General features: G+C 46.0%; 1 protein-coding gene across 1 annotated transcript in view; it reads right to left on the bottom strand.

The window, feature by feature from the left end:
- Window positions 1-1,144: 1,144 nt before the first annotated feature.
- Window positions 1,145-25,740, bottom strand: part of LOC147631582 (RNA-binding ASCH domain protein) — a 54,475-nt gene continuing 29,879 nt past the window's right edge. Inside the window, exons 5-6 of the mRNA XM_086808098.1 lie at window positions 2,147-2,206; window positions 1,145-1,940 (exon numbers count right to left, since the gene is read on the bottom strand). Of these exons, the coding sequence (XP_086664224.1) occupies window positions 1,551-1,940; window positions 2,147-2,206 (450 nt within the window). The 3' untranslated portion in view covers window positions 1,145-1,550. The remainder of the gene's footprint in view (window positions 1,941-2,146; window positions 2,207-25,740) is intronic.

Below are 25,740 nucleotides of genomic sequence, written 5' to 3'. Positions count from 1 at the left end.
GTTGTCTCCTCGTCTACATTTTTGTTGATGGATAAAGTGGATGAAGCCTCCTCCACCTAATGGGGTTGTTCCATAAACACATCATGGGTAGCCACAATCTTCCTTACCTCAAGTTCATAAAGTATGTAACCCTTTGACTCCATACAGTACCCTAGGAAGATACACTTTTTGCTTTTGACATCCCAATTGGTCCTTGTGAACATGCATAAAACAATCATACCCAAAGGTTTCCCACTTGGTCCTTGACAAGTCTATAACCCTTTGACTCCATAGGAAGATACACTTTTTGCTTTTAGCATCCCACTTGGTTCTTCAAAAAATGCATAAACAATCACGCCCAATATAACACTAAAGGCTTTCTAACATAGTAGCGATCATCCCCTTCAACACCATGCCTTGGTGTAACTCCTATTGAGTATATGCACTATTGTGTTAAAAAAAGATATTTGGCAATCCTTTGAGGGCTACATATCCCAAACAGAATGTAAGTATGTTGTGGCAGTTGGCATACTCTGTGCCCTCTCCACGACACAATCACGTAGTTTTTGTTCCACCATGTCATTTTGCTAGGGAGTATGAGCAGTGGACGGCGTATGAGCAGTGGTGTGATCCCATGCTCTTTGTAGTAGCATTTACCTCAAGCACGTTCCTCTTGATATCTGCTGCTATCTAACAGCTTAGTACACCAATTGGATTACATCTACCCTATCTTTCTCATACCTCAAGGTTACTTTTATATAGGCCCGCTCTTTCCCATGTCAAACCAGCTCCGATGCATATTTGGCAAGAGGATATGCATCTCTAGCCCACCTAGAGTGGCAGTTTTTCCAAGCCCATTTCTATCAGATCTCAATGAGGCAACCTCAAAGAGCATAGAGAGACTCCAGGTGATGATTCTCTCACGTATGATCTTGGAGCGAGCCACACCCCTTTGGTCATAGATGTCCTCTTTCATACCATTGATTGAAGAGACCTATTTTCTTAAAACTTTTATATTTTTGTAGTCAAATGTTTTCTAAAAGGTAGTCATTCTACATTGTCTCTTTTGGAACCGAATATTTGTCCATAATCATCATTTCTACATTGATGCATTTTGCGACATACACAATGAAATGTCCTACAAAATATAACCATAAATGAGTTACCAAATCTGAATTTTTAATATCAGTATCATATAAGCTAGGGCAATTTTGTCAGTTTCACATCACAAGAATGTGTACAGCTTCAAACAAGAAATAAAAAAATATATCAACCATGTTGAAAATTGGGCTTTACCTTGCACGATGGGCCATAAAAGTAGAAATGCAACTGGAAGGGCTTGTAAGCTTAGGTTTGGCAGTTCTCTTTATACCATGCCTAAGCACCAGCATATGCAAACACAAATTGATGGGCATTCTAACTAAAGATACAGGAAGAGAGTAAGGATATATGGTACATGACCTGCCTGGTACAAGTCAATCTGAAAGACTTACATGCCAGGTCTTTGAAGTTCTTTGATGCTTGTTGAAAGAACCTTACACACTCCTCTCTTAAAGTCATGTGTGAGCTTCTCATCTTCCACCCCTTTGAAATGTGGAGCTACTACCCCTAGCTTTAGCAACAGTATCTGTAGACTGGGATGACATTGTGCTTGCTTTTCTATACTCAAAGCCTACGGATCGGTTCTCCAGAGGAGGGCCTCTCGTATTCCCTGGAGAGGGGCGGGAGCACTCATACGGCTCCTTTTTTCTGAACTGGTTCGCAGCGGCTCGAGCATCCGCTATCGAGGCATTCAATGAAGGCGTGCTTGCAAGCTTTGAAATTTTGCTCACTTCTTGACTTAGAACAGCTTGAAGAGCTCCCGGCCTCAATGAGCGAGGATCTGCCGGATCAGGAAGTGGAAACTTAACAGGACCTGGCCCTTGGACTGGTCTTAGGGCTCTAACCGCATCAGCTGCAATCTGTCACCACAAAGACAAGCATAAGCAACCAACCAACACATGGTGCCCATAAACATTAACTCAACATATCCTTTACTTTCCCATCAGATATCAAACTTGTATTAGCTGGAAACAGTGTCCTTTCAGATCAGGCCAGCCTTTTGTATAGATAGACAAAAAACACAACATAGAAAACTGCATGGTGCAATACGACCCTGGCAACATACCCTTTTCTCCAGATTATAAACTCCTTGCCAACCCCGCATCTCAAAAGGGACCACCAATCTCTGCAAAGCAATTGACACACCTTTAGTTGCTCGGCATTTTCGAAACAGGTTTCATAAAACGCATTTTCTACAAAGCTAGAGTAAAAAGCTAAAAAACAGTAAAGAGATGAACTAAAAAGCTATTGTCCTGGCTCTACACAAGTAGATCTACAAAGAGGAAATCAAGTGTGCCAGCCATAGAAGGCAAGGCACAGAACGGCTGAACTTAAAAGGAGCAAACACTTCTTATGTCAAATCTAATTCTGAATTTTACGTCTGATGAGGGGAAAAAAGACTGAACCATACAGCTCTATGGTCAGGTGATTACTAGGGGAATGAGTGCTGCCTCAGCTGAAGATCCACCTTGCAGTTAGTCATAGTTGTCAGGTACGAAGGTACGAAACGAGACAAAGGTATAAAAAAAAGGTATTGGTACGAGACTTTCTATTTCGAAAAAAATAAAAGTTCGATAGAGGTACGGTCCACTTTAAAAAACACTTGAAAAAATAGATACTTGTACACATTTAGAGAAAGTGGCAAGGTAGAAAGCCCCCATTGCCCAAACGGCCATAAAAAACAGTCAAACAAAGTGAGCATAAAAAAGTCAAAAAAATTGACCATAAAAAAAACAATTTCGCATTAGTTTCGTACCGTACCATATTTTACGTACCTCCTGAGCGGGATGAGTTTCGCAGACAACTATGCAGTTAGTCCGGGCCCATGCACACCTATGGTGAATCTATTCCACATGCCCTCATACCGGTTGTCACCATTTCCAGAGACTCCTGGTATTTACCAACATTTATCAATATTTTACGGAGATACGAGGATTTATGGACTCCTAGACAACCTTTGAGAATCGGAAGTTATCTAGACATGGGTTCTGGGCACCTTGGACATAATGTGGGTGCCCAGGAACAAGACTCGGCTTTGGGTTACAAAGGGTGTGTGCCCAACAGGTCATTGGGATGATAGTATGGCGGTTGTGTGGTAAAACAGGCTAAAAAACAGGTTATTTATGTTGTTTACACCATTATTATTGAGGGTGGACATGTTTATTTGGGCCCCTCGTGAGTAAAAGGCTTCATACTTATTATTATTTGGGCACCCGGGGACCTTGGACAGTGCACACATTATGGACTTGGACCTTAGCTTGTAATTTTGGGGCAATAAAAGCGTGAAGAAGAACAAAGCTCGTTTGGGGAGCCCAAGATGGTATTTGTAAACTTCATTGCCGGCTTCTGCCCTACGGATCCATACTTCCGCCCCGCTGTACTGTACAGTCCGCACAGGGGCTGATGTGGCATCCATACTTGCTAACATGGTGTTTGTACATGTCCATATTGCACTGTGATGGCTGTACCTGGTCCTATTTTTACCGTTGGACCTACACATGCTGTTGTACCTGACCAAACTTGTACCTGTTAATGGTACCTGCAGTACCAGTGCATGTATCTGTTGCATCGGTTGTATTGTATGTATCTATTGAACCGGCTGTACTTTCTCTGTGATACTCTGTTTTAGATCGAGTTTTTTGAGAACTTGGTTGCCTATTTCTCGGCCGCCACCAGCTCCCTATTTCTTGGATGCCGTCCACTTTGGAGTTGTGGGGGACATTGAAGACAGGCTTCCATGGCTTACAGGAAACCTATGTGGATATCTTCTACGTTTTATGGATTTCTTGGATTCACAGGAACCCATGGACTTGTGGCTATAATTTGAAACATTGTATTTCATAAATTGGAGAACCTGGCCTTGTCACCATTTGGTCCAAAACCCCACGAGTATTGAGACCAGCATTTTCAAAGTATATGTGCATTTGTATCATGCATGGTTGCATGTGAATCTAAACGATTTACCAAACTGAGAAGATGTGTATAGCCCAGCTATGCCAAGGACACCCACCTATTGGCACGTGAGAGTGCCATTGTCTATTCATGAGTGGTTGAGTTTTGCAGGTCAAGAAATAATGCCCAAGACTCTTTGGGACTTGGCCAAAATCTCAAGACAGGAAGTTATAACTAGATGTGTTCACACTTACTCTAGTGTAGACACTTCATAAGTTGGTCAAAGAAACATATGGGCGCCTCCGCAAAGCAATTCTCCAAAGAATTAATATAAGCAAATACTCCTGCTTGCGTGGGGGGGGGTGCTGCTTTTCGGTGGGTAATTGGGACCCAATACTGTGTCGTCTACTTCTCTTCTATTCTCTTCTCTCTCTCTCTCTCTCTCTCTCTCTCTCTCTCTCTCTCTCTCTACTGAGTCTACTCTGTGAATTGGATGCTAAAGATCTCAACACATAAAGAAGGCCTTGTTGTGCGTTACCACGATCAACCTCAGTGCATGTAACATTGGTGTAATATGCGGAAGCAAGGATCGGTACTTCAAAACTCAGAAATCAGCACTTTTTTCGCGACGGAATTAACGCACAAACTGAAAGGAGATGTGCAGAAAATAGAGAGAGAAGGGGGAGATGGAGAGGACACAATATTGGGTCCCAATTACCCTCTGTAGGGCCCCCACCACGGATGGTGTATTTGCTTTATTAGAATGATGTAAATCTGAAAACAAATACAGAAAACTTGACCTTTTCTTGGCTGGAAAATCCTGCCCTTGACCTTCAGTCCTTCACCCCTTTGCGTTAGCAACTTCTTGGCTGTCCTGGCCCTTGTTTGCTTGAGCACTTGGTGAATTATGAGATGCCTTCATTGTTTCTTGGCTGGAGTAGTTATACTCCCCTTATAATCCAGTCGGCCAGCTTTATACAGCCTCACGACTAGGTCTTTTAGCAATGATGTGCTTTCACACTATGCAATCTGCTGGCCACTCTGCGCATGCCTGCTGGGACAGTACCAGGCTGCTGGGCACTCTGCGCATGGGTGTGGGACTGCCCCCTACACCCGGCCGACCTGCTGGTTAGGGTTTTTAGCCCTGTCGGCTGCCTATCCAGAAGCACTAGGGCTGGCCGACAGCCCTTCCAGCCCATGCCATGGCTGGTGGGCACAGCCTGGGCCCTCCTGGCCCCTTGGGGGTGGTTCTACATCTCCCCCATGCCCACACTAAGGGTGCAAATCTTTCGCACTGGGATAGCCCTATGGGCTGGCCCCATCTCTATATGCAAACCTACATGCCCACAGAGGTCTGGCATCCAGTTGCAAACTAGATACACAGAACATCTGACATCATTCCAGAGGGAGACTCACAGCGCGGACTGGCACTGTTTCATGTGCAGGATAGTGCACACCTGACCTTGGACTCATGTGCAGGACAATGCACACCTAACCTTGGACGACTGAGATGGATCCCTGGCTGACTCGTCCCGGACTGGGCTCACATGGGACCAGTTCACCATCCCAGGTCCTGCACCTTCTGTACAAAAATGTCTACGTGGCATCCAAGTGCGGGATGCACGTGACATCCCCTTCTGCTTAACTTGACGGAAGCTGCATAGCCTCCAAATAATCCGTCAATAATGCCGGATAGTCTTCGAAAAATTCTTTGTCGAGCCACACCGCTTCATGAGTTCCTCGGTCCTGAAACTTCATGAGAAACTGTCGTAGTCTTCGGCCTGAGCCATGCTTGAAACGGTGCAGAAGGATCTGTTCTGGAACCATTACTTCTGCTTCATCAATAATGTCTGGTTCCGCTTCGTCTTTGACCTCTGAAGGGGGTGGACCTGCATATGGCTTTAACCAACTGACATGAAATACATCGTGCATAGTCCAACTCGGAGGTAGCTTTAACTGCATAGACACCTCATTAATCTTTTTCCGGATGGGAAATGGTCCGAAGCTCCTGAAAGACAACTTTGGGCATCGCTTGCCCACCTGCTTCAATCTATGCTTCATAATCCGAAGATACACCCAATCCCCTTCCGAAAACTTCATGTCCCTTCGGTCTTTATTGGCCTGTCGAGTGTAGTGTTGGGGTAAAGGCATAATGCCCACCCTTATAGTGTGTACAAGCCCATAAGTTATAGTACATAGTACACTTAGTACTTTTAATGTACTAAGTGCACTATGTGTACTAGTGCAATATACATGTGTGATAGGGGAGTCACACACTCATGCTATTGATGAGTTGACTTATCCCCACAACTCTCTCTCTCTCTCTCCCTTGTTGTTTCTCTGTGTATGTCTCCCACACATGAATTAACCTAAACCTAATTCTTCCTTCTCCCACACAACTGGTATCAGAGCCTGAACTTCCAACAATGGTGGTGTCGAATTGCCTGTAGAGGAGAAGAAGGTGCAAGCGCTGATTTTTCTCTCTCTGTGTGTGAGTGTTGAACGCTGGGCTGTCTGTGTGAGCGTAAGGCTGTGTGAACGTGTGGAAGCGTGTAGAAGCGCTGGCCACTTAGGCGAAGGGCAGCGTGTCAACGTTGAGCAGCCAGGCGCCTACAACAGCAGCAGCAACCCTCGCAGCGCACAGCAGGTAGCCAACATGCTAAGCCAAGGTCCAGTCGGCAGAAACAAGAGCGGATGAAAGCAACGCGACTCTTCATCGCGACTCAATAACGTAAGTGTGCCCGCCAGTCTAGCTTCGACGGTTCGCTAACGGACGAGGAGCGACGTGCGACGCGTAGCCCGTCGAGTGCTTTCCGTGCGATGCGTAGCCCTCCCGTCGCTTGCGCCTGCATTTTGGTCACCTTCAACAAAGCAATCCCGCCGTTCCACGTATCCAACTCCAACGTAGCCGACACAAATTTTCAATCGCACGCTGTTTTGGCTTCCACCACAGACTGTATGTAGGCTGGAGAAGTGTTCGTCTTTCATCTTTACAGACAAGCACCTGGATCAAAATTGCCCATCTACACAGCAGCAAATACGGAGCCCTCTCCCCTTTCCTGCAACAAAAAAAAAAAAATCAGAGAAATTCCAAAATCAAGGTATTTGCCTCAATTTTTTTTGGGATTTGCAATTGAGCAGGTGCAATCATTAATTGAGCAGATACAGGCGCCGAATTGCTCAATTTTTTAGCACAATTGGCAAAATTGGGTGACATTGGTCACAATCAGGATCAATTTGCAAAAAATTGGTCACAATCAGGATCAATTTGCAGGAAATTGGATGTCGAAATTTGGGGCTTTTGATGTAATTGTGCAATTAAGCACTCATACATGCTGTATGATGTGAAAAATCGCACATTTGGGCAAAATTGCAGCAAATTGCACTGCAAATCAAGGGGCTTTTGTGCCGATTTGGTTGATTTGCATGCAGGCAATCGCATTTGATGCTGTGGATAATGTGTTGATGCCTTACAAGCACTCAATGTGCCTGTAAATCAAGGGGGTTTCATGTCTTTGATGTATATGTGGCCAGGGGGAAGCATCGTGAACACTCTGGATGCCTTCATGTGCGTCAATGTACCATGTATGATCAAAAAATTGATCTTAATTCAAGGGGCTTTTCAAGTTTGTATGCTTGTTAACTTGGCAAAGCAGCAGGCAAGACTTTTATGCCTTGAATCCTCAGAAATCAGCTTGCAGTCAAGGGGCTTTTGCCCAATTTCTGTTCGGAACTGTTGTATGCAGTGTTCGGGACTGTAAAAGTCTGACTTTCACTCATTTGGACAGCCAGGAAAGCATTTATTAATACTGTACCTGCTGGTACAGATTTGGCACAGCTTTGTGCATGTTTTGGCATGGCTGTACACTGATTTGAGTGAGGAAAAGGTTCAATTTCAGCTGCTGTACTTGTTGGTACAGGTTTGGTACATCATTGGTGAGCACTTAGTACTGCTGTACAGTACATACAGTGGGAGAAAAGTTGCATTTGTGCTTCCGCAGTGGGAGATAAAGCTTGGGAGAACAACTGTGAGCACTTTGTGTGCTTTTGGTGCAGTGTTTGCACATTTTGCAGGGAGTCAGGCATTGACAGGTTGCATATTGCTATGGGAACCACAGGTGAGAGCTCTTCATTGCTTCACATCAAGAAGCTTGAAGGCTCGCATAATTATGATATTTGGCAAACCCAGTGCTACAATGTGTTGCTCCAGAAAAAGCAGCACAAGCCTATCAAAGAAAGGGGTGTTATGCCCACTTCTCTTACTGCTGAAGAGTGGGAAGATATGGATGAGCTGGCAAGATCTACTATCATGTTGTCTGTGTCAGACTCATTACTTTTCAGCATTCGTGAAGAGAAGACAGCTTGGGGAATGTGGCAGAGATTGCAGGACTTGTATGCCCAACAAAGTGCCTCAAGCAAAGTGTATTGGTTGAAGAAACTCAGGTCTTCAGATGAAGGAAGGGGCGTCTATGACAGCTCATCTAAATGAGTTTAATGGTATTGTCAGCCAGGTCATTAATCAAAAGTTGGCAATGGACGATGAGTTCAAAGCCACTTTTCTGTTATGCACTTTGCCAGAGAGTTGGGACACATTCAGGACAGCCACTAGCAATTCGCATGCTATGCTGTCATATGCAGATGTTGAGGGTGCTCTTCTTCAAGAAGAGATGAACAGGAAAAACAACTCTGTTGGAAAGTCCAATGCAATGAATGCATGTGGGAGATCCCAACAAAGGGGTAAAAGCCAAGAACGGGGAAGGAGCAAGTCTCGCTCCAAAAAGGATTTGGAATGCCATTATTGTGGCAAGAAGGGACACATTAAAAAGCAATGCTACAAATGGAAAAATGATCAAAAGGAAAAGGAAAAAGGCAAAGACAAAGAGAAAGATGAAGCCAAAGATGTAAAGCCAAAGGGCAAAAGTGGAGTCAAGATTGAAGAAATCAATGTGTCACATGCAGGTGGCAGTGAGGATGAGGTCCTATTTACGTCTTCACTTGATGCCCATTCACTTCTTACAGGTGGTCATGGTATGCACTCATGGATCATTGATTCAGGTGCCTCCTTTCATGTCACAGGTTGCAGAGACTTGTTTGTCAGGTATACTGCTGGCAATGAAGGAGTGGTTTATTTGGGTGATAACCATGCATGCAAGATTCTTGGCAGAGGTGATGTGAGGCTTGTGTTTTCAGATGGCTCACAGCTTATGCTCCATGATGTCAGGCATGTGCCTGAGATCAAGAAGAATCTGCTTTCTACTGGACAGCTTGATGATGCTGATTATGTTACCACATTTGGTAGTGGAAAGTGGAAAATTAGCAAGGGCTCACTGGTTGTTGCCAGAGGCTCTAAGGTGGACACTCTTTATTTCATGCATGCAGGTGTTTGTCACCATGCTAATGTAAATGCAACCGAGCTGCCGGAAATTTCTATGTGGCATAGCCGGTTGGGACACATGAGTGTCAAGGGAATGGAGCAATTGTCTCGTTTGGGTTACTTGCCTTCTCTAAAGTTTTCAAGTTTTCAGTTTTGTGAGCATTGTATATATGGCAGGCAACTGCAGTGCCCCCACAAGAAAACTCTTGGACAGAAAGATGCTCAGTTAGAGCTTGTGCATACAGATGTATGTGAGATGCCTCAGCTTTTTTTGGGAGGGGCAAAATACTTTGTGTCTTTTATTGATGATGCCACACGCAAGGTGTGGGTCTATCCTCTTCGTTTGAAGAGTGATACATTCTCAGTGTTTCAGAAGTTTGTTGCTCTTGTTGAGAATCAAACTGGCAAAACACTGAAGGCTTTGCGTTCCGACAATGGTGGAGAGTACATGTCCAAACAATTTCAGGACTTTTGTGATGCTAAAGGCATCAAGAGGGAGCTCTCTACTCCTTATGATCCTCCACAAAACGGGACAGCAGAGAGGATGAACAGGACCATACAGGAGAAGGTCCGTTCTATGTTGTCACATGCTGCATTACCTCATGGTTTTTGGGCTGAAGCTGTTATGACAGCCGTTCACCTTATAAACAGGTCACCTAATACGAGGCTTGGTGAGAAAGTGCCAGAAGAAGTATGGACAGGGAAGCCTCCGTCATACAAGCACTTGAGAGTGTTTGGTTGCGTTGAGTACGTGCACATACGCAGGGAAATGCGCACCAAACTTGATCCTAAGTCTCACAAATGCATATTCCTAGGATATGGTGACAGAGGTGAAATGGGGTATAGACTTTGGGATCCCGTGAATAGAAGATTATACGCAGCAATGATGTCATTTTTTATGAAACATGCATGTATAAAGAGCCTGCAAGGCAACAGGAGCCTGGCAGAGTCATCTTTGATGATGATGGACATCATGGACAACAACAAAGGGCTGTAAATCAGCCATTACAGCAGGAAAACCAGCCCTTAAATGGTGCTGAAAATGGTCCAAATGGACAGCCAAATATGGCAGAAGATATCCCTATGGATATACCACAGTTAGAGGAGATACCGGGCATGATTTTTCAGCCTTATGGCATGGAACAGAAGCCACCAATGGGTGATATGCAGGCTGGACAGCAACCTGCAAATGATGGTCATTGGGTACGGAGGTCCACTAGACCCTCCAGAGCCCCTGACAGGTTTGTTCCAGGGGTTGACTACTTGATGCTTACTGACTGTGGGGAGCCCTCATGTTATAAGGAGGCTTTACAAAGGGCAGACAAGGCTCTTTGGGAGCGTGCCATGAAGTGAGAGATGGATTCTCTGCATAAAAATGGAACTTAGTTGGTGCACTTGCCTGCAGGCAAGAAGGTTTTGCCATGCAAGTGGGTTTACAGGCTCAAAGTTGCACCAGATGCAAAGCCAAGATACAAAGCCAGGTTAGTGGCTAAGGGCTTCAAGCAGGAATATGGTGTGGACTTTGATGAGATCTTCTCTCCAGTGGTCAAAATGACCACACTTAGAGCTGTGTTGGCTTTGGTTGCGCATGATGATCTAGACTTGATTCAGATGGATGTGAAGACTGCTTTTCTTCACGGTGATCTCCATGAGGAGATATATATGCAGCAGCCAGAAGGTTATGCAGTGAGTGGAAAGGAGAAGCTTGTATGCAAGCTGAAAAAGAGTCTTTATGGGCTCAAACAGGCACCAAGGGAATGGTATCATAAATTTGATACATTCATGAAATCTCAGAAATTCAGGAGAAGTGACATAGATCACTGCTTGTACACCAAGAAAGCTTTGGATGGCAGTCTATTGATCCTCATCTTGTATGTTGATGATATGTTGATTGCCGGGAAATCTCGGAAGGAGATGGATACCTTGAAGCAGAGGCTGCATCAAACCTTTGATATGAAGGATTTGGGTGATGCAAATCACATCTTGGGTATGCGGATACTTCGGGACAGAAATCAGCATGTGTTGTATTTGTCTCAGAAGGAATACATTGGCAAAGTCTTGCAGAGGTTCAATATGGACGGGGGGAAGAAGACTAGTACTCCTTTGCCTCCATATGTGAAACTCGGTGCTATGGACAGCCCACAGTCAGATAGAGACAGGGCTGATATGGCCAAGATTCCGTATGCTTCAGCTTGTGGCAGTCTCATGTATGCCATGGTTGCTACTAGGCCGGACATTGCATTTGCAGTGGGAGTGGTTTCTAGATACATGGCCAACCCTGGCAAGAAGCATTGGGAAGCAGTGAAAGGTGTCATGAGATACCTGAAGGGCACACAGGATTTGTGCATTTGTTTTGGCAAACAGGATGCATTAGTGCATGGTTACACGGATTCGGATTATGCCGGTCATCCAGATAACCGGAAGTCTACTACCGGTTATGTGTTTACATTCACAGGAGGTGCTGTGTCATGGATATCCAGGATGCAAAAGTGCACTGCCTTATCTACTACAGAGGCCGAGTATATTGCAGCCACAGAGGCTTGCAAGGAGGCATTATGGCTATCTCGGTTAGTGGTTGATTTGGACTATACAGGGGATATACCATTGTTGCATTGTGACAGTCAGAGTGCCATCCAGTTGGCAAAGAACCCTGTCTTTCATGCAAAGACGAAGCATGTGGATGTGAAGTATCACTTCATCAGAGAAGTGATAGAGAATAAGCAAATTCAGCTTGTGAAGATTCATACGGATGACAACCCGGCTGATCTGTTGACAAAGAGTTTGCCTCCGGAGTGATGGGGAGAAACCTAAATTAGGGTTTAGAGTTCATTCATGGGAGACATACACAGAGAAGCAAGGAAGAGAGAGAGAGAGAGTTGTGGGGATAAGTCAACTCATGAAATGCATGAGTGTGTGACTCCCCTATCACACATGTATATTGCACTAGTACACATAGTGCACTTAGTACATTAAAAGTACTAAGTGTACTATGTACTATAACTTATGGGCTTGTACACACTATAAGGGTGGGCATAACGCCTTTACCTAAATGAGTTTAATGGTATTGTCAGCCAAGTCATTAATCAAAAGTTGGCGATGGACGATGAGTTCAAAGCCACCTTTTTGTTATGCACTTTGCCAGAGAGTTGGGACACATTCAGGACAGCCACTAGCAATTCGAATGCTATGCTGTCATATGCAGATGTTGAGGGTGCTCTTCTTCAAGAAGAGATGAACAGGAAGAACAACTCTGTTGGAAAGTCAAATGCAATGAATGCACGTGGGAGATCCCAGCAAAGGGGGAAAAGCCAAGAAAGGGGAAGGAGCAAGTCTCGCTCCTTCCCCTTTCTTGGCTTTTCCCCCTTTGCTGGGATCTCCCACGTGCATTCATTGCATTTGACTTTCCAACAGAGTTGTTCTTCCTGTTCATCTCTTCTTGAAGAAGAGCACCCTCAACATCTGCATCCATTAGCCTGTGTGTGAAGAGGCGTTAGACAAGTAAGCAAAGGCTACTAGACAGCAATCAGGTGGGCGGAAGGGTGGCGGGCAGCCACTTCTGCATCTGAGCGTGGAGCGAAGGAGCATAGGATAGCTGGCCCTTCAGCGTAAAAGGCGAACTGACTGCTGGGCGTGAAGCGAAGGAGCCAGCGCTGACTGCTGGGCGTGAAGCAAAGGCGCCAGCGCTAACCGTCGATCGTGGAGGCAGCAGCCGTAGGCTGGGCGTCGAAGGCTACTAAGCGTATGAACGTGTGCGCTGAGCGAAGCTAAGCGAAGTCAGCGCTTGGCGAAGGCAGCAGTACAAGGCGAAGCTAAGCGAAGTCAGCGCTTGGCGAAGGCAGCAGTACAAGGCGTATTAACCACGTCAACGTGGAGCGAACACAAGGTGGCGAGCGTTAGATTCAGGCGAAGCAAATTAAACCCGTAGCGTCGTCAACAGTACAGACGAGCGCCTGTAATCAGCAACGAGCACTCGTCATCTGAAGTTACAAACGCAGAGAAGGGTCCTTCAAGACCGCTGGGCTGGAGTCGCAGAGCTGAATGAAAGCCTTCTGCACAAGGCTTGGCAAGACTCCCTTGTGTCCACCTGCACAGAAGCCTGCAAGCAGCAGCATCAACAGCAAAATCGACGCTCTCCTTTCCTGCAAGAAAAATCAAAAATTTCAGAGGTATTTGCCTCTAATTTTTTGCGAATTTCTTATCAATTTAATCAATTGAGCAGGTACAGGTGCCCAATTGCTCAATTTTTGAGCAAAATTGGCAAAATTGGGTGACATTGGTCACAATCAGGATAAATTTGCAGGAAATTGGTCAAATCAGGATCAATTTGCAGGAAATTGGATGTCGAAATTTGGGGCTTTTGATGTAATTGTGCAATTAAGCACTCATACATGCTGTATGATGTGAAAAATCGCACATTTGGGCAAAATTGCAGCAAATTGCAGTGCAAATCAAGGGGCTTTTGTGCCGATTTGGTTGATTTGCATGCAGGCAATCGCATTTGATGCTGTGGATAATGTGCTGATGCCTTACAAGCACTCAATGTGCCTGTAAATCAAGGGGCTTTCATGTATTTGATGTATATGTGGCCAGGGGGAAGCATCGTGAACACTCTGGATGCCTTCATGTGCGCCAATGTACCATGCATGATCAGAAATTGATCTCAAATCAAGGGGCTTTTCAAGTTTTCATGCTTGTTGAGCTTGGCAAAGCAGCAGGCAAGACATTTATGCCTTGAATCCTCAAAAATCAGCTTGCAGTCAAGGGGCTTTTGCCCAATTTCTGTTCGGGACTGTTTTATGCAGTGTACAGGACTGTAAAAGTCTGATTTTCACTCATTTGGACAGCCAGGAGAGCATTTATTGCTATTGTACCTGCTGGTACAGATTTGGCACAGCTTTGTGCATGTTTTGGCATGGCTGTACACTGTTTTGAGTGATCAAAAGGTTCAAATTCAGCTGCTGAAATTGCCGGTACAGGTTTGGTACATCATTGGTGAGCGCTTAGTACTGCTGTACAGTACTTTGGAAGGGCAAAAAAGCACATTTAAGGTGCTGTCCAAAATCTGCAGCAACCAGATTTTGGTGTTTTCATCACATAAAGTGGGAGAAAAGTTGCATTCTTGCTTCCGCAGTGGGAGATAAAGCTTGGGACAACATTTGTGAGCACTTTGTGTGCTTTGGGTGCAGTGTTTGCACATCTTGGGTGCAGTGTTTGCACATTTGCAGGGAGTCAGGCATTGACAGGTTGCATTTTGCTATGGCAACCACAGGTGAGAGCTCTTCATTGCTTCACATCAAGAAGCTTGAAGGCTCGCATAATTATGATATTTGGCAAACCCAGTGCTACAATGTGTTGCTCCAGAAAAAGCAGCACAAGCCTATCAAAGAAAGGGGTGTGATGCCCGCTTCTCTTACAGCTGAAGAGTGGGAAGATATGGATGAGCTGGCAAGATCTACTATCATGTTGTCTGTGTCAGACTCGTTACTTTTCAGCATTCGTGAAGAGAAGACAGCTTGGGGAATGTGGCAGAGATTGCAGGACTTGTATGCCCAACAAAGTGCCTCAAGCAAAGTGTATTGGTTGAAGAAACTCATAGGTCTTCAGATGAAGGAAGGGGCGTCTATGACAGCCCATTTAAATGAGTTTAATGGTATTGTCAGCCAAGTCATTAATCAAAAGTTGGCGATGGACGATGAGTTCAAAGCCACCTTTTTGTTATGCACTTTGCCAGAGAGTTGGGACACATTCAGGACAGCCACTAGCAATTCGAATGCTATGCTGTCATATGCAGATGTTGAGGGTGCTCTTCTTCAAGAAGAGATGAACAGGAAGAACAACTCTGTTGGAAAGTCAAATGCAATGAATGCACGTGGGAGATCCCAGCAAAGGGGGAAAAGCCAAGAAAGGGGAAGGAGCAAGTCTCGCTCCAAAAAGGATTTGGAATGCCATTATTGTGGCAAGAAGGGACACATCAAAAAGCAATGCTACAAATGGAAAAATGATCAAAAGGAAAAGGGAAAAGGCAAAGACAAAGAGAAGGATGAAGCCAAAGATGTAAAGCCAAAGGGCAAAAGTGGAGTCAAGATCGAAGAAATCAATGTGTCACATGCAGGTGGCAGTGAGGATGAGGTCCTCTTTACGTCTTCACTTGATGCCCATTCACTTCTTACAGGTGGTCATGGTATGCACTCATGGATCATTGATTCAGGTGCCTCCTTTCATGTCACAGGTTGCAGAGACTTGTTTGTCAGGTACACTGCTGGCAATGAAGGAGTGGTTTATTTGGGTGATAACCATGCATGCAAGATACTTGGCAGAGGTGATGTGAGGCTTGTATTTTCAGATGGCTCACAGCTTATGCTCCATGATGTCAGGCATGTGCCTGAGATCAAGAAGAACCTGCTTTCTACTGGACAGCTTGATGATGCTGATTATGTTACCACATTTGGTAGTGGAAAGTGGAAGATTAGTAAGGGCTCACTGGTTGTTGCCAGAGGCTCTAAGGTGGACACTCTTTACTTTATGCATGCAGGTGTTTGTCACCATGCTAATGTAAATGCAACCGAGCTGCCGGAAATCTCTATGTGGCATAGCCGGTTGGGACACATGAGTGTCAAGGGAATGGAGCAATTGTCTCGTTTGGGTTACTTGCCTTCTCTAAAGTTTTCAAGTTTTCAGTTTTGTGAGCATTGTATATATGGTAGGCAACTACAGTGCCCCCACAAGAAAGCTCTTGGACAGAAAGATGCTCAGTTAGAGCTTGTGCATACAGATGTATGTGAGATGCCTCAGCTTTCTTTGGGAGGGGCAAAATATTTTGTGTCTTTCATTGATGATGCCACACGCAAGGTGTGGGTCTATCCTCTTCGTTTGAAGAGTGATACATTCTCAGTGTTTGAGAAGTTTGTTGCTCTTGTTGAGAATCAAACTGGCAAAACACTGAAGGCTTTGCGTTCCGACAATGGTGGAGAGTATACGTCCAAACAGTTTCAGGACTTTTGTGATGCTAAAGGCATCAAGAGGGAGCTCTCTACTCCTTATGATCCTCCACAAAACGGGACAGCAGAGAGGATGAACAGGACCATACAGGAGAAGGTCCGTTCTATGTTGTCACATGCTGCATTACCTCATGGTTTTTGGGCTGAAGCTGTTATGACAGCCGTTCACCTTATAAACAGGTCACCTAACACGAGGCTTGGTGGGAAAGTGCCAGAAGAAGTATGGACAGGGAAGCCTCCGTCATACAAGCACTTGAGAGTGTTTGGTTGCGTTGCGTACGTGCACATACGCAGGGAAATGCGCACCAAACTTGATCCTAAGTCTCACAAATGCATATTCCTAGGATATGGTGACAGAGGTGAAATGGGGTATAGACTTTGGGATCCCATGAATAGAAAGATCATACGCAGCAATGATGTCATTTTTGATGAAACATGCATGTATAAGGAGCCTGCAAGGCAACAGGAGCCTGGCAGAGTCATCTTTGATGATGATGGACATCATGGACAACAACAAAGGGCTGTAAATCAGCCATTACAGCAGGAAAACCAGCCCTTAAATGGTGCTGAAAATGGTCCAAATGGACAGCCAGAGATGGCAGAAGATATCCCTATGGATATACCACAGTTAGAGGAGATACCGGGCATGATTTTTCAGCCTTATGGTATGGAACAGGAGCCACCAATGGGTGATATGCAGGCTGGACAGCAACCTGCAAATGATGGTCATTGGGTACGGAGGTCCACTAGACCCTCCAGAGCCCCTGACAGGTTTGTTCCAGGGGTTGACTACTTGATGCTCACTGACTGTGGGGAGCCCTCATGTTACAAGGAGGCTTTACAGAGGGCAGACAAAGCTCTATGGGAGCGTGCCATGAAGTCAGAGATGGATTCTCTGCATAAAAATGGAACTTGGAAGTTGGTGCATTTGCCTGAAGGCAAGAAGGTTTTGCCATGCAAGTGGGTTTACAGGCTCAAAGTTGCACCAGATGCAAAGCCAAGATACAAAGCCAGGTTAGTGGCTAAGGGCTTTAAGCAGGAATATGGTGTGGACTTTGATGAGATCTTCTCTCCAGTGGTCAAAATGACCACACTTAGAGCTGTGTTGGCTTTGGTTGCGCATGATGATCTGGACTTGATTCAGATGGATGTGAAGACTGCTTTTCTTCACGGTGATCTCCATGAGGAGATATATATGCAGCAGCCAGAGGGTTATGCAGTAAGTGGAAAGGAGAAGCTTGTATGCAAGCTGAAAAAGAGTCTTTATGGGCTCAAACAGGCACCAAGAGAATGGTATCATAAATTTGATACATTCATGAAATCTCAGAAATTCAGGAGAAGTGACATAGATCACTGCTTGTACACCAAGAAAGCTTTGGATGGCAGTCTCTTGATTCTCATTTTGTATGTTGATGATATGTTGATTGCCGGGAAATCTCGTAAAGAGATGGATGCCTTGAAGCAGAGGCTGCATCAAACCTTTGATATGAAGGATTTGGGTGATGCAAATCACATCTTGGGTATGCGGATACTTCGGGACAGAAATCAGCATGTGTTGTATTTGTCTCAGAAGGAATACATTGGCAAAGTCTTGCAGAGGTTCAATATGGACGGGGGGAAGAAAGCTAGTACTCCTTTGCCTCCATATGTGAAACTCAGTGCTATGGACAGCCCACAGTCAGATAGAGACAGGGCTGATATGGCCAAGATTCCGTATGCTTCAGCTTGTGGCAGTCTCATGTATGCCATGGTTGCTACTAGGCCGGACATTGCATTTGCAGTGGGAGTAATTTCTAGATACATGGCCAACCCTGGCAAGAAGCATTGGGAAGCAGTGAAAGGTGTCATGAGATACCTGAAGGGCACACAGGATTTGTGCATTTGCTTTGGCAAACAGGATGCATTAGTGCATGGTTACACGGATTCGGATTATGCCGGTCATCCAGATAACCGGAAGTCTACTACCGGTTATGTATTTACATTCACAGGAGGTGCTGTGTCATGGATATCCAGGATGCAGAAGTGCACTGCCTTATCTACTACAGAGGCCGAGTATATTGCAGCCACAGAGGCTTGCAAGGAGGCATTATGGCTATCTCGGTTAGTGGTTGATTTGGGTTATACAAGGGATATTCCATTGTTGCATTGTGACAGTCAGAGTGCCATTCAGTTGGCAAAGAACCCTGTTTTTCATGCAAAGACGAAGCATGTGGATGTGAAGTATCACTTCATCAGAGAGGTGATAGAGAACAAGCAAATTCAGCTTGTTAAGATTCATACGGATGACAACCCGGCTGATCTGTTGACGAAGAGTTTGCCTCCGGAGCGGTTTGCTCATTGCAGACACTTGATGGGCATTGGATGAGGCCATTTTCAGCCTTGATATGGCCTTGTATATTATCATGTACATGCTGATTTTTTCTTTTCCTTTACTTAAGGGCACTTTGCCTTTAAGTGGGAGGTTGTTGGGGTAAAGGCGTTATGCCCACCCTTATAGTGTGTACAAGCCCATAAGTTATAGTACATAGTACACTTAGTACTTTTAATGTACTAAGTGCACTATGTGTACTAGTGCAATATACATGTGTGATAGGGGAGTCACACACTCATGCTTTTCATGAGTTGACTTATCCCCACAACTCTCTCTCTCTCTCTTCCTTGCTTCTCTGTGTATGTCTCCCATGAATGAACTCTAAACCCTAATTTAGGTTTCTCCCCATCACGGAGCGGTTTGCTCATTGCAGGCACTTGATGGGCATTGGATGAGGCCAGTTTCAGCCTTGATATGGCCTTGTATATTATCATGTACATGCTGATTTTTCTTTTCCTTTACTTAAGGGCACTTTGCCTTTAAGTGGGAGGTTGTTGGGGTAAAGGCATAATGCCCACCCTTATAGTGTGTACAAGCCCATAAGTTATAGTACATAGTACACTTAGTACTTTTAATGTACTAAGTGCACTATGTGTACTAGTGCAATATTCATGTGTGATAGGGGAGTCACACACTCATGCTATTGATGAGTTGACTTATCCCCACAACTCTCTCTCTCTCTCTCCCTTGTTGTTTCTCTGTGTATGTCTCTCACACATGAATTAACCTAACCCTAATTCTCTCTCCCACACATGTAGGCCTCTTGCGCTTTAGCCAATCTGTCTTTAACGGACTCTAGGATCTCCTGGTAAGACTCCGTCACTCTGTTTGCCTCCGGTACTGAAGACGAAGTCCTGGTTAACAACGACTGGAAAGGCCTTCCAAACGCTGCCTCATATGGAGTCCTGCCAATAGCTGAAGAAAAAGAGTCATTCAAAACAGCTTGAACTAAAGGCAAAAACGATTCCCACTTACCTTGCTGATCGTGGACATAACACTTCAGCACATCAAAGGCCAACTGGTTGTATATCTCTGTCTGGCCATCTGTCTGTGGGTGGAATGCACTGGAAAAATTCAACTTAGTACCAAAATTATCAAACAATGCCCTCCAAAAATGACTGGTAAACTTGGCATCTCGGTCTGACACTATGGTCCTAGGAATCCCGCCAATCGGGTACCAATGCCGAATGAATAGCTGGGCAACATCCTCGGCGGTCACATTGGCCCTGCAAGGAATAAGCATAACAAATTTGCTGAACCTATCAACAATAGTTAAACACTGCGTATTACGCTTACTCGGACTGGGAGGCAAATTTGTGACAAAGTCCATCGAAATGTCCTGGAAAGGATCCTCAGGAATTGTCAAAGGCTGTAACAACCCTATCTTCTTTCCACGAGGAGCTTTCACCTTTTGACAAATGTCACAGCGTTGTACATATGTAAACACATCACGCCTCATCTTTGGCCAATAGTATTGTCGTTCTAATTTCTCCAGAGTCGAATACATGCCCCTATGACCACCTGTAATGGCGTCATGGGCATCATGGAGAAGAGCTGCCCGGAATGATTTCATGACACATAGTCGGCCTTTGTAAAAAAGCCAACCATCGCGTATTAGAAAATGGCATGGTCCTGTGGCATCCAATGCCTGTTCCCACTCAGTACCGAATTCCTCGAAATCCGCGTACGTGTGCTTCATGTCTTCTAGTCCTGTACCAACAAGGTCAAGTCTAGTGGTCTGAATCGCAGATACTTATCCCTTCCTGCTCAAAGCATCGGCCACTGGATTGGCCTTTCCTGGAAGGTACTCAATCATGCCACCGAACTGCTGGAATATTTGACTCCAGCGGTGTTGTCGATCACTCCACTGTGCACTTGGCATCGTCTGAATCCAGCGCCATGCCTGATGGTCAGTGCGAACCTCGAAGTCACGGCCATACAAGAAATGTTTCCAATGTTTCAAGGCCTGTATAACTGCTAGGAGTTCACGATCATAGACTGAGTAGTTCTTTTCGGCGGGCAGTAACTTACGAGACATGTAAGCTACCGGATGACCATTCTGTTGCAATACACCTCCAATTGCGATGTTACTCGCATCGGTGATCACTTGAAATGGTTCATCCCACGAGGCAAGGGCTAAACAAGGTGCTTCTGACAAAGCCACCTTGAGGTTCTGGAATGCCTCCAACGCTCGTAGAGTCATTCGAATCTTTTGCCTTCTTGTTTTCACTCCCTTTAGCAGATCGGTGAGGTCTGCCGAGAGATCAGAAAACTTGTCAATGTGGGTGGAATATGCCTAGCATATACCCACAAATGATCTAATGTCATAAGCGGTCTGAGGTACTTCCCAGTTAACAATCTCGGCCACTTTAGCCGGATCAAGTCGAATGCCTTCAGCACTAATTATATATCCCAAGTAATGTACCTGGAACGGATAAAATTCTGACTTCTTTTCATTGACATAGAGCTCGTTGCTTTCCAGCAACTTAAGGACTTTCTCCACATCAATGTCATGCTGCTCAACTGTAGCTGAAAATATGAGTATGTCGTCCAGAAATATGAACACACACTCTCCAATCAACTCCCGGAAAATACGCATCATCATGCGGTTAAATGTAGCTGGGGCGTTCGTCAATCCAAATGGCATAACCACAAATTCATAGTGGGCCCGTTCTGTACGGAAGGCTGTCTTGGGGATGTCCCCCTCTACAATCCGTACTTGGTGGTACCCACTCTTTAAATCCAGTTTGGAGAACACCTTAGCTCCATTCAGCCTCTCGAGAATATAGTCAATTCGAGGCATCGGGAATCTGCTCTTGATAGTCAGCTTGTTGAGTGCACGATAATCGACACACAACCGAGAAGACCCATCTTTCTTCTTGACAAACAAGATCGGTGCTGCAAATGGCGATACGCTGGGACGGATGAAGCCAGCTTGCAACAATTCTTGGAGTTGGCGGTCCAACTCCGATTCCATTGCCTTAGAAAGGCGATACGGAAACTTGCTGGGGGGTTCCGAGCCTGGGAGGAGGTCAATCTTGTGATCCTCCGGTCTGGACGGGGGGAGCTGGGGAGGGAGACTGTCCCGAAGAAAAATCTTCTGGAACTTTTCATGGAGAACCGAATACTTCTCGGAAGCACTCGCCACCGTCTGGGCTGTCTGGATGTAAATCATCGCACAATGTGCGCCTTTCCTGACTGCTTGCTTAGCCTGCAAGTGGCTTATGAGCCGAAAGTTTGGAATACCTGGCTCACACTTAATGGTCACCGGGGTGTTTGACACATTCCGATCGATCTGGAACGTGTGCTTGTCCCACTTGACATCAGGAAGAAACTTGTGAAACCACTGGATACCCAAAATTATGTCTGCTCCTACAAGAGGGGCAACCATAAAGTCACGCATAAACTCTATGCCCTGAATCACTAACTTAGCACCTAGAGCTTCATACTTGACGCTCGTTGTCATACTTGTGCTAAAACCCTCAACTTGTTTGTCCACCGGAGTCAGCTCGAAACGGGCACGCCTAGCGGCCTGTTCCGTGATCACATCCTCCGTGCTGCCGCTGTCAAACAAGACAACGACTCTCTGGCCACCTATGTAGCCAAAGGACTTGAGCAATTCGTTGCGCTCATACTCCTAGTCATGGGCGCCCTTCTGCTTATCTTCGAGCTCCCGGCTAATAATTGCTCCAACTGAAGCACCGAGGGTTGAAGAACTAGGGGTAGCCGCTGGGGTCTGTGTGGGAGCTGTGCTCACCACGGAAGCTGTGGAGGCGGCGGCGGCCTTTGGAGGCTTCTTCGGACAATCCCGAGAAGTATGTCCTTTTGTGTGACAAAAGAAACATCTACCCTCCTTCTTGTACTGAGAAAGCTCCTCAGCACTCAACTTGCCACCTGTCTTGCCTGCCTCCGCTTTCTGGTCTGGAGTAAGCTTAGACGCATTGTTCGAGTTCTTGAAGCCAGAGGCTCCCGGGCTCTGTCCTGGGGAAGACCCCGTCTGGTTCTGGCTTTTGCCCCCCCGAGGCGTTAGCCTTGGGAGAAGCCGGCTGGGAAGTCTTGGGCTTGCCACCATTGTGTTTCATTTCTGCACTCTACGCAAGCGAGAGTGTGTCCTCAAAGGTGGCTGGCCTAAACATACGCACCTCCCATTGGATTTGCGTGTCCAGGCCATACAAAAACAGCCCTTTCTTGTCCGTATCAGATAAGCCTAATTGCAGACACAAGGTCGAAATTTTATTGGCAAACTGAAGGACTGGTTGCGCGTGCTAACGCACTCCCTTGAACTCGTCTTCGAGTCGCTCAAGGTAGTGGGGCGGTAGAAACCGCTGCTTAAGGTCGCGGACGAACTCGTCCCACACATAAGCTGCCATACCTGCTCTGGTGTGGGCATGAGCCCACTGAGTCCACCAAGGAATGGCCTCACCTTCCAAGTACCAACTAGCTAAGATCACTTTGTCAGTATCTGTTTTCCTAACTGCGGCAAAGTAAGCTTCAAATTGATGTAACCATGAATAAAGAGTAGTGGGATCGAGTTTACCATTATACTTACTGAAATTCATTTTCTCGGGAAAATGATTCGAGGGCGCCGCCGGTGTCAATCTGGCGTCCAAAGCTCTGAGGTAACGCTCGTGTTCCACTCGTCGCATGGCGTCGTCTTCTCGTTGTCGAATCTCCAATGCACGCATCTGCAACTCAAGCAAGGAGCTTGGTTGCGGCTGTGACCCCGCGAGAGGGTCCCTGTGACGAGGATCTGGTAACTGGGATACGGAAGGAGAGGGAGGAGGAGATGGAAAACACGACGCTGGAGAGCGAGAACGCTCCTCCAGAGCCAAAATCCGCGCCTTCTGCTCATCCAACTTGGTTGTTTGGTCTGCGATTGCTCGCATCATCTGCTGGAACATGTCTGTGACACTCAAACCGGGTGCCCTAGCTGGGCTGCCTGGTGCACTCTGGTCCCATGGTTCTGGTTCTCTCTCGTCGCCGAAACTCACCATAGCGGGAAAATGCAATTCCTTTCCGGAACGCAATCTGACCATCCACTATCTGTGTGAGAGACTTCCAGGGGCTTCTGGAGGCTAAAAACCAACCGTCCTTCGAGGGACAGGAGTCACTCCGAAAGGGGTAGTCCACCGGCATCTAAAAACCAACCACACGAGCGAAAAAATTTCCTGGTTTTCTTTGCTGAATCTTTGTCCTTGAAGTAGGCTCTGATACCACTGTAATATGCGGAAGCTTCGGAGAAGGATCGGTACTTCAAAACTCAGAAATCAGCACTCTTTTCGCGACGGAATTAACGCACAAACTGAAAGGAGATGTGTAGAAAATAGAGAGAGAAGGGGGAGATGGAGAGGACACAGTATTGGGTCCCAATTACCCTCTGTAGGGCACCCACAACGGATTCTGTATTTGCTTTATTAGAATGATGTAAATCTGAAAACAAATACAGAAAACTTGACCTTTTCTTGGCTGGAAAATCCTGCCCTTGACCTTCAGTCCTTCACCCCTTTGCGTTAGCAACTTCTTGGCTGTCCTGGCCCTTGTTTGCTTGAGCACTTGGTGAATTATGAGATGCCTTCATTGTTTCTTGGCTGGAGTATTTATACTCCCCTTATAATCCAGTCGGCCAGCTTTATACAGCCTCACGACTAGGTCTTTTAGCAATGATGTGCTTTCACACTATGCAATCTGCTGGCCACTCTGTGCATGCCTGCTGGGATAGTACCAGGCTGCTGGGCACTCTGCGCATGGGTGTGGGACTGCCCCCTACACCTGGCCGACCTGCTGGTTAGGGTTTTTAGCCCTGTCGGCTGCCTGTCCAGAAGCACTAGGGCTGGCCGACAGCCCTTCCAGCCCATGCCATGGCTGGTGGGCACAGCCTGGGCCCTCCTGGCCCCTTGGGGGTGGTTCTACATCTCCCCCATGCCCACACTAAGGGTGCAAATCTTCGCACTGGGGTAGCCCTATGGGCTGGCCCCATCTCTATATGCAAACCTACATGCCCACAGAGGTCTGGCATCCAGTTGCAAACTAGATACACAGAACATCTGACATCATTCCAGAGGGAGACTCACAGCGCGGACTGGCTGTGAGTCTCATGTGCAGGATAGTGCACACCTGACCTTGGACTCATGTGCAGGACAATGCACACCTGACCTTGGACGACTGAGATGGATCCCTGGCTGACTCGTCCCGGACTGGGCTCACATGGGACCAGTTCACCATCCCAGGTCCTGCACCTTCTGTACAGAAATGTCTACGTGGCATCCAAGTGCGGGATGCACGTGACAATTGGTATCAAAGCATTAGGTTGGTGACCCGACTCGGCTACCTAAAGAAGTGAGAGCATCCTGTGGATGGTAACACTGCGGTCTAGTAAAAAACACCCACGCCTCCACCATGTCCGGAGAGACATTGCATCAAGAAGAAAGCCAATAGGAAGTTATGGAGGCACAAAGCTTCCAAAGCGACACACCAAAAGAAAGTACCCGTCCGCCAAGCATAGAAGAGCTCCTAAGAACAATGATGGAGCAAATAAATTCATTGAAGATGTCACAAAATTCCTTACAGCCTCTATTTTTTCTATTGTTCATGTGTGACATGTGGAGCCTGACATGACATACATGTATGGCTAGTGTAGCCTGACATGGTGTGTCTGTGTGGCATATGGAGCCTGACATGACAGTACATGTATGGCTGGTGTAGCCTAACAGGATAGTACATGTGTGGCTTGTGGGACTTGACATGGTGTACATGTATGGCCCATGGAGCCTGACATAATGAAATTCTCCAGGACTGTCTATCTTGGAGATCTTTTGTATTTATGTTCTGGGAAGGTTCCGGAAGGATCATGAGCCCTAGACATTTTATCGGATACAACTGAGCAGATGGGTGTTTCTTCCAATATAACTGCACTCATGTGTGTGCATGACCTTGATTTTATCTCTGGATGACTTGTCTTGTTTGCCTCAACAATGCTTGAGATTTCTGCCTGTGTTGTCAATGGTTGTTGGGGTAAAGGCATAATG

This window comes from Cibotium barometz, chromosome 14 (assembly GCF_041138505.1).
Source record: "Cibotium barometz isolate CiBa-2024 chromosome 14, ASM4113850v1, whole genome shotgun sequence".
In the NCBI taxonomy this organism is placed as follows: Eukaryota; Viridiplantae; Streptophyta; class Polypodiopsida; order Cyatheales; family Cibotiaceae; genus Cibotium; species Cibotium barometz.
Note: the sequence above shows the minus strand (reverse complement) of the source record. Positions and strands in the feature narration are given on the sequence as shown.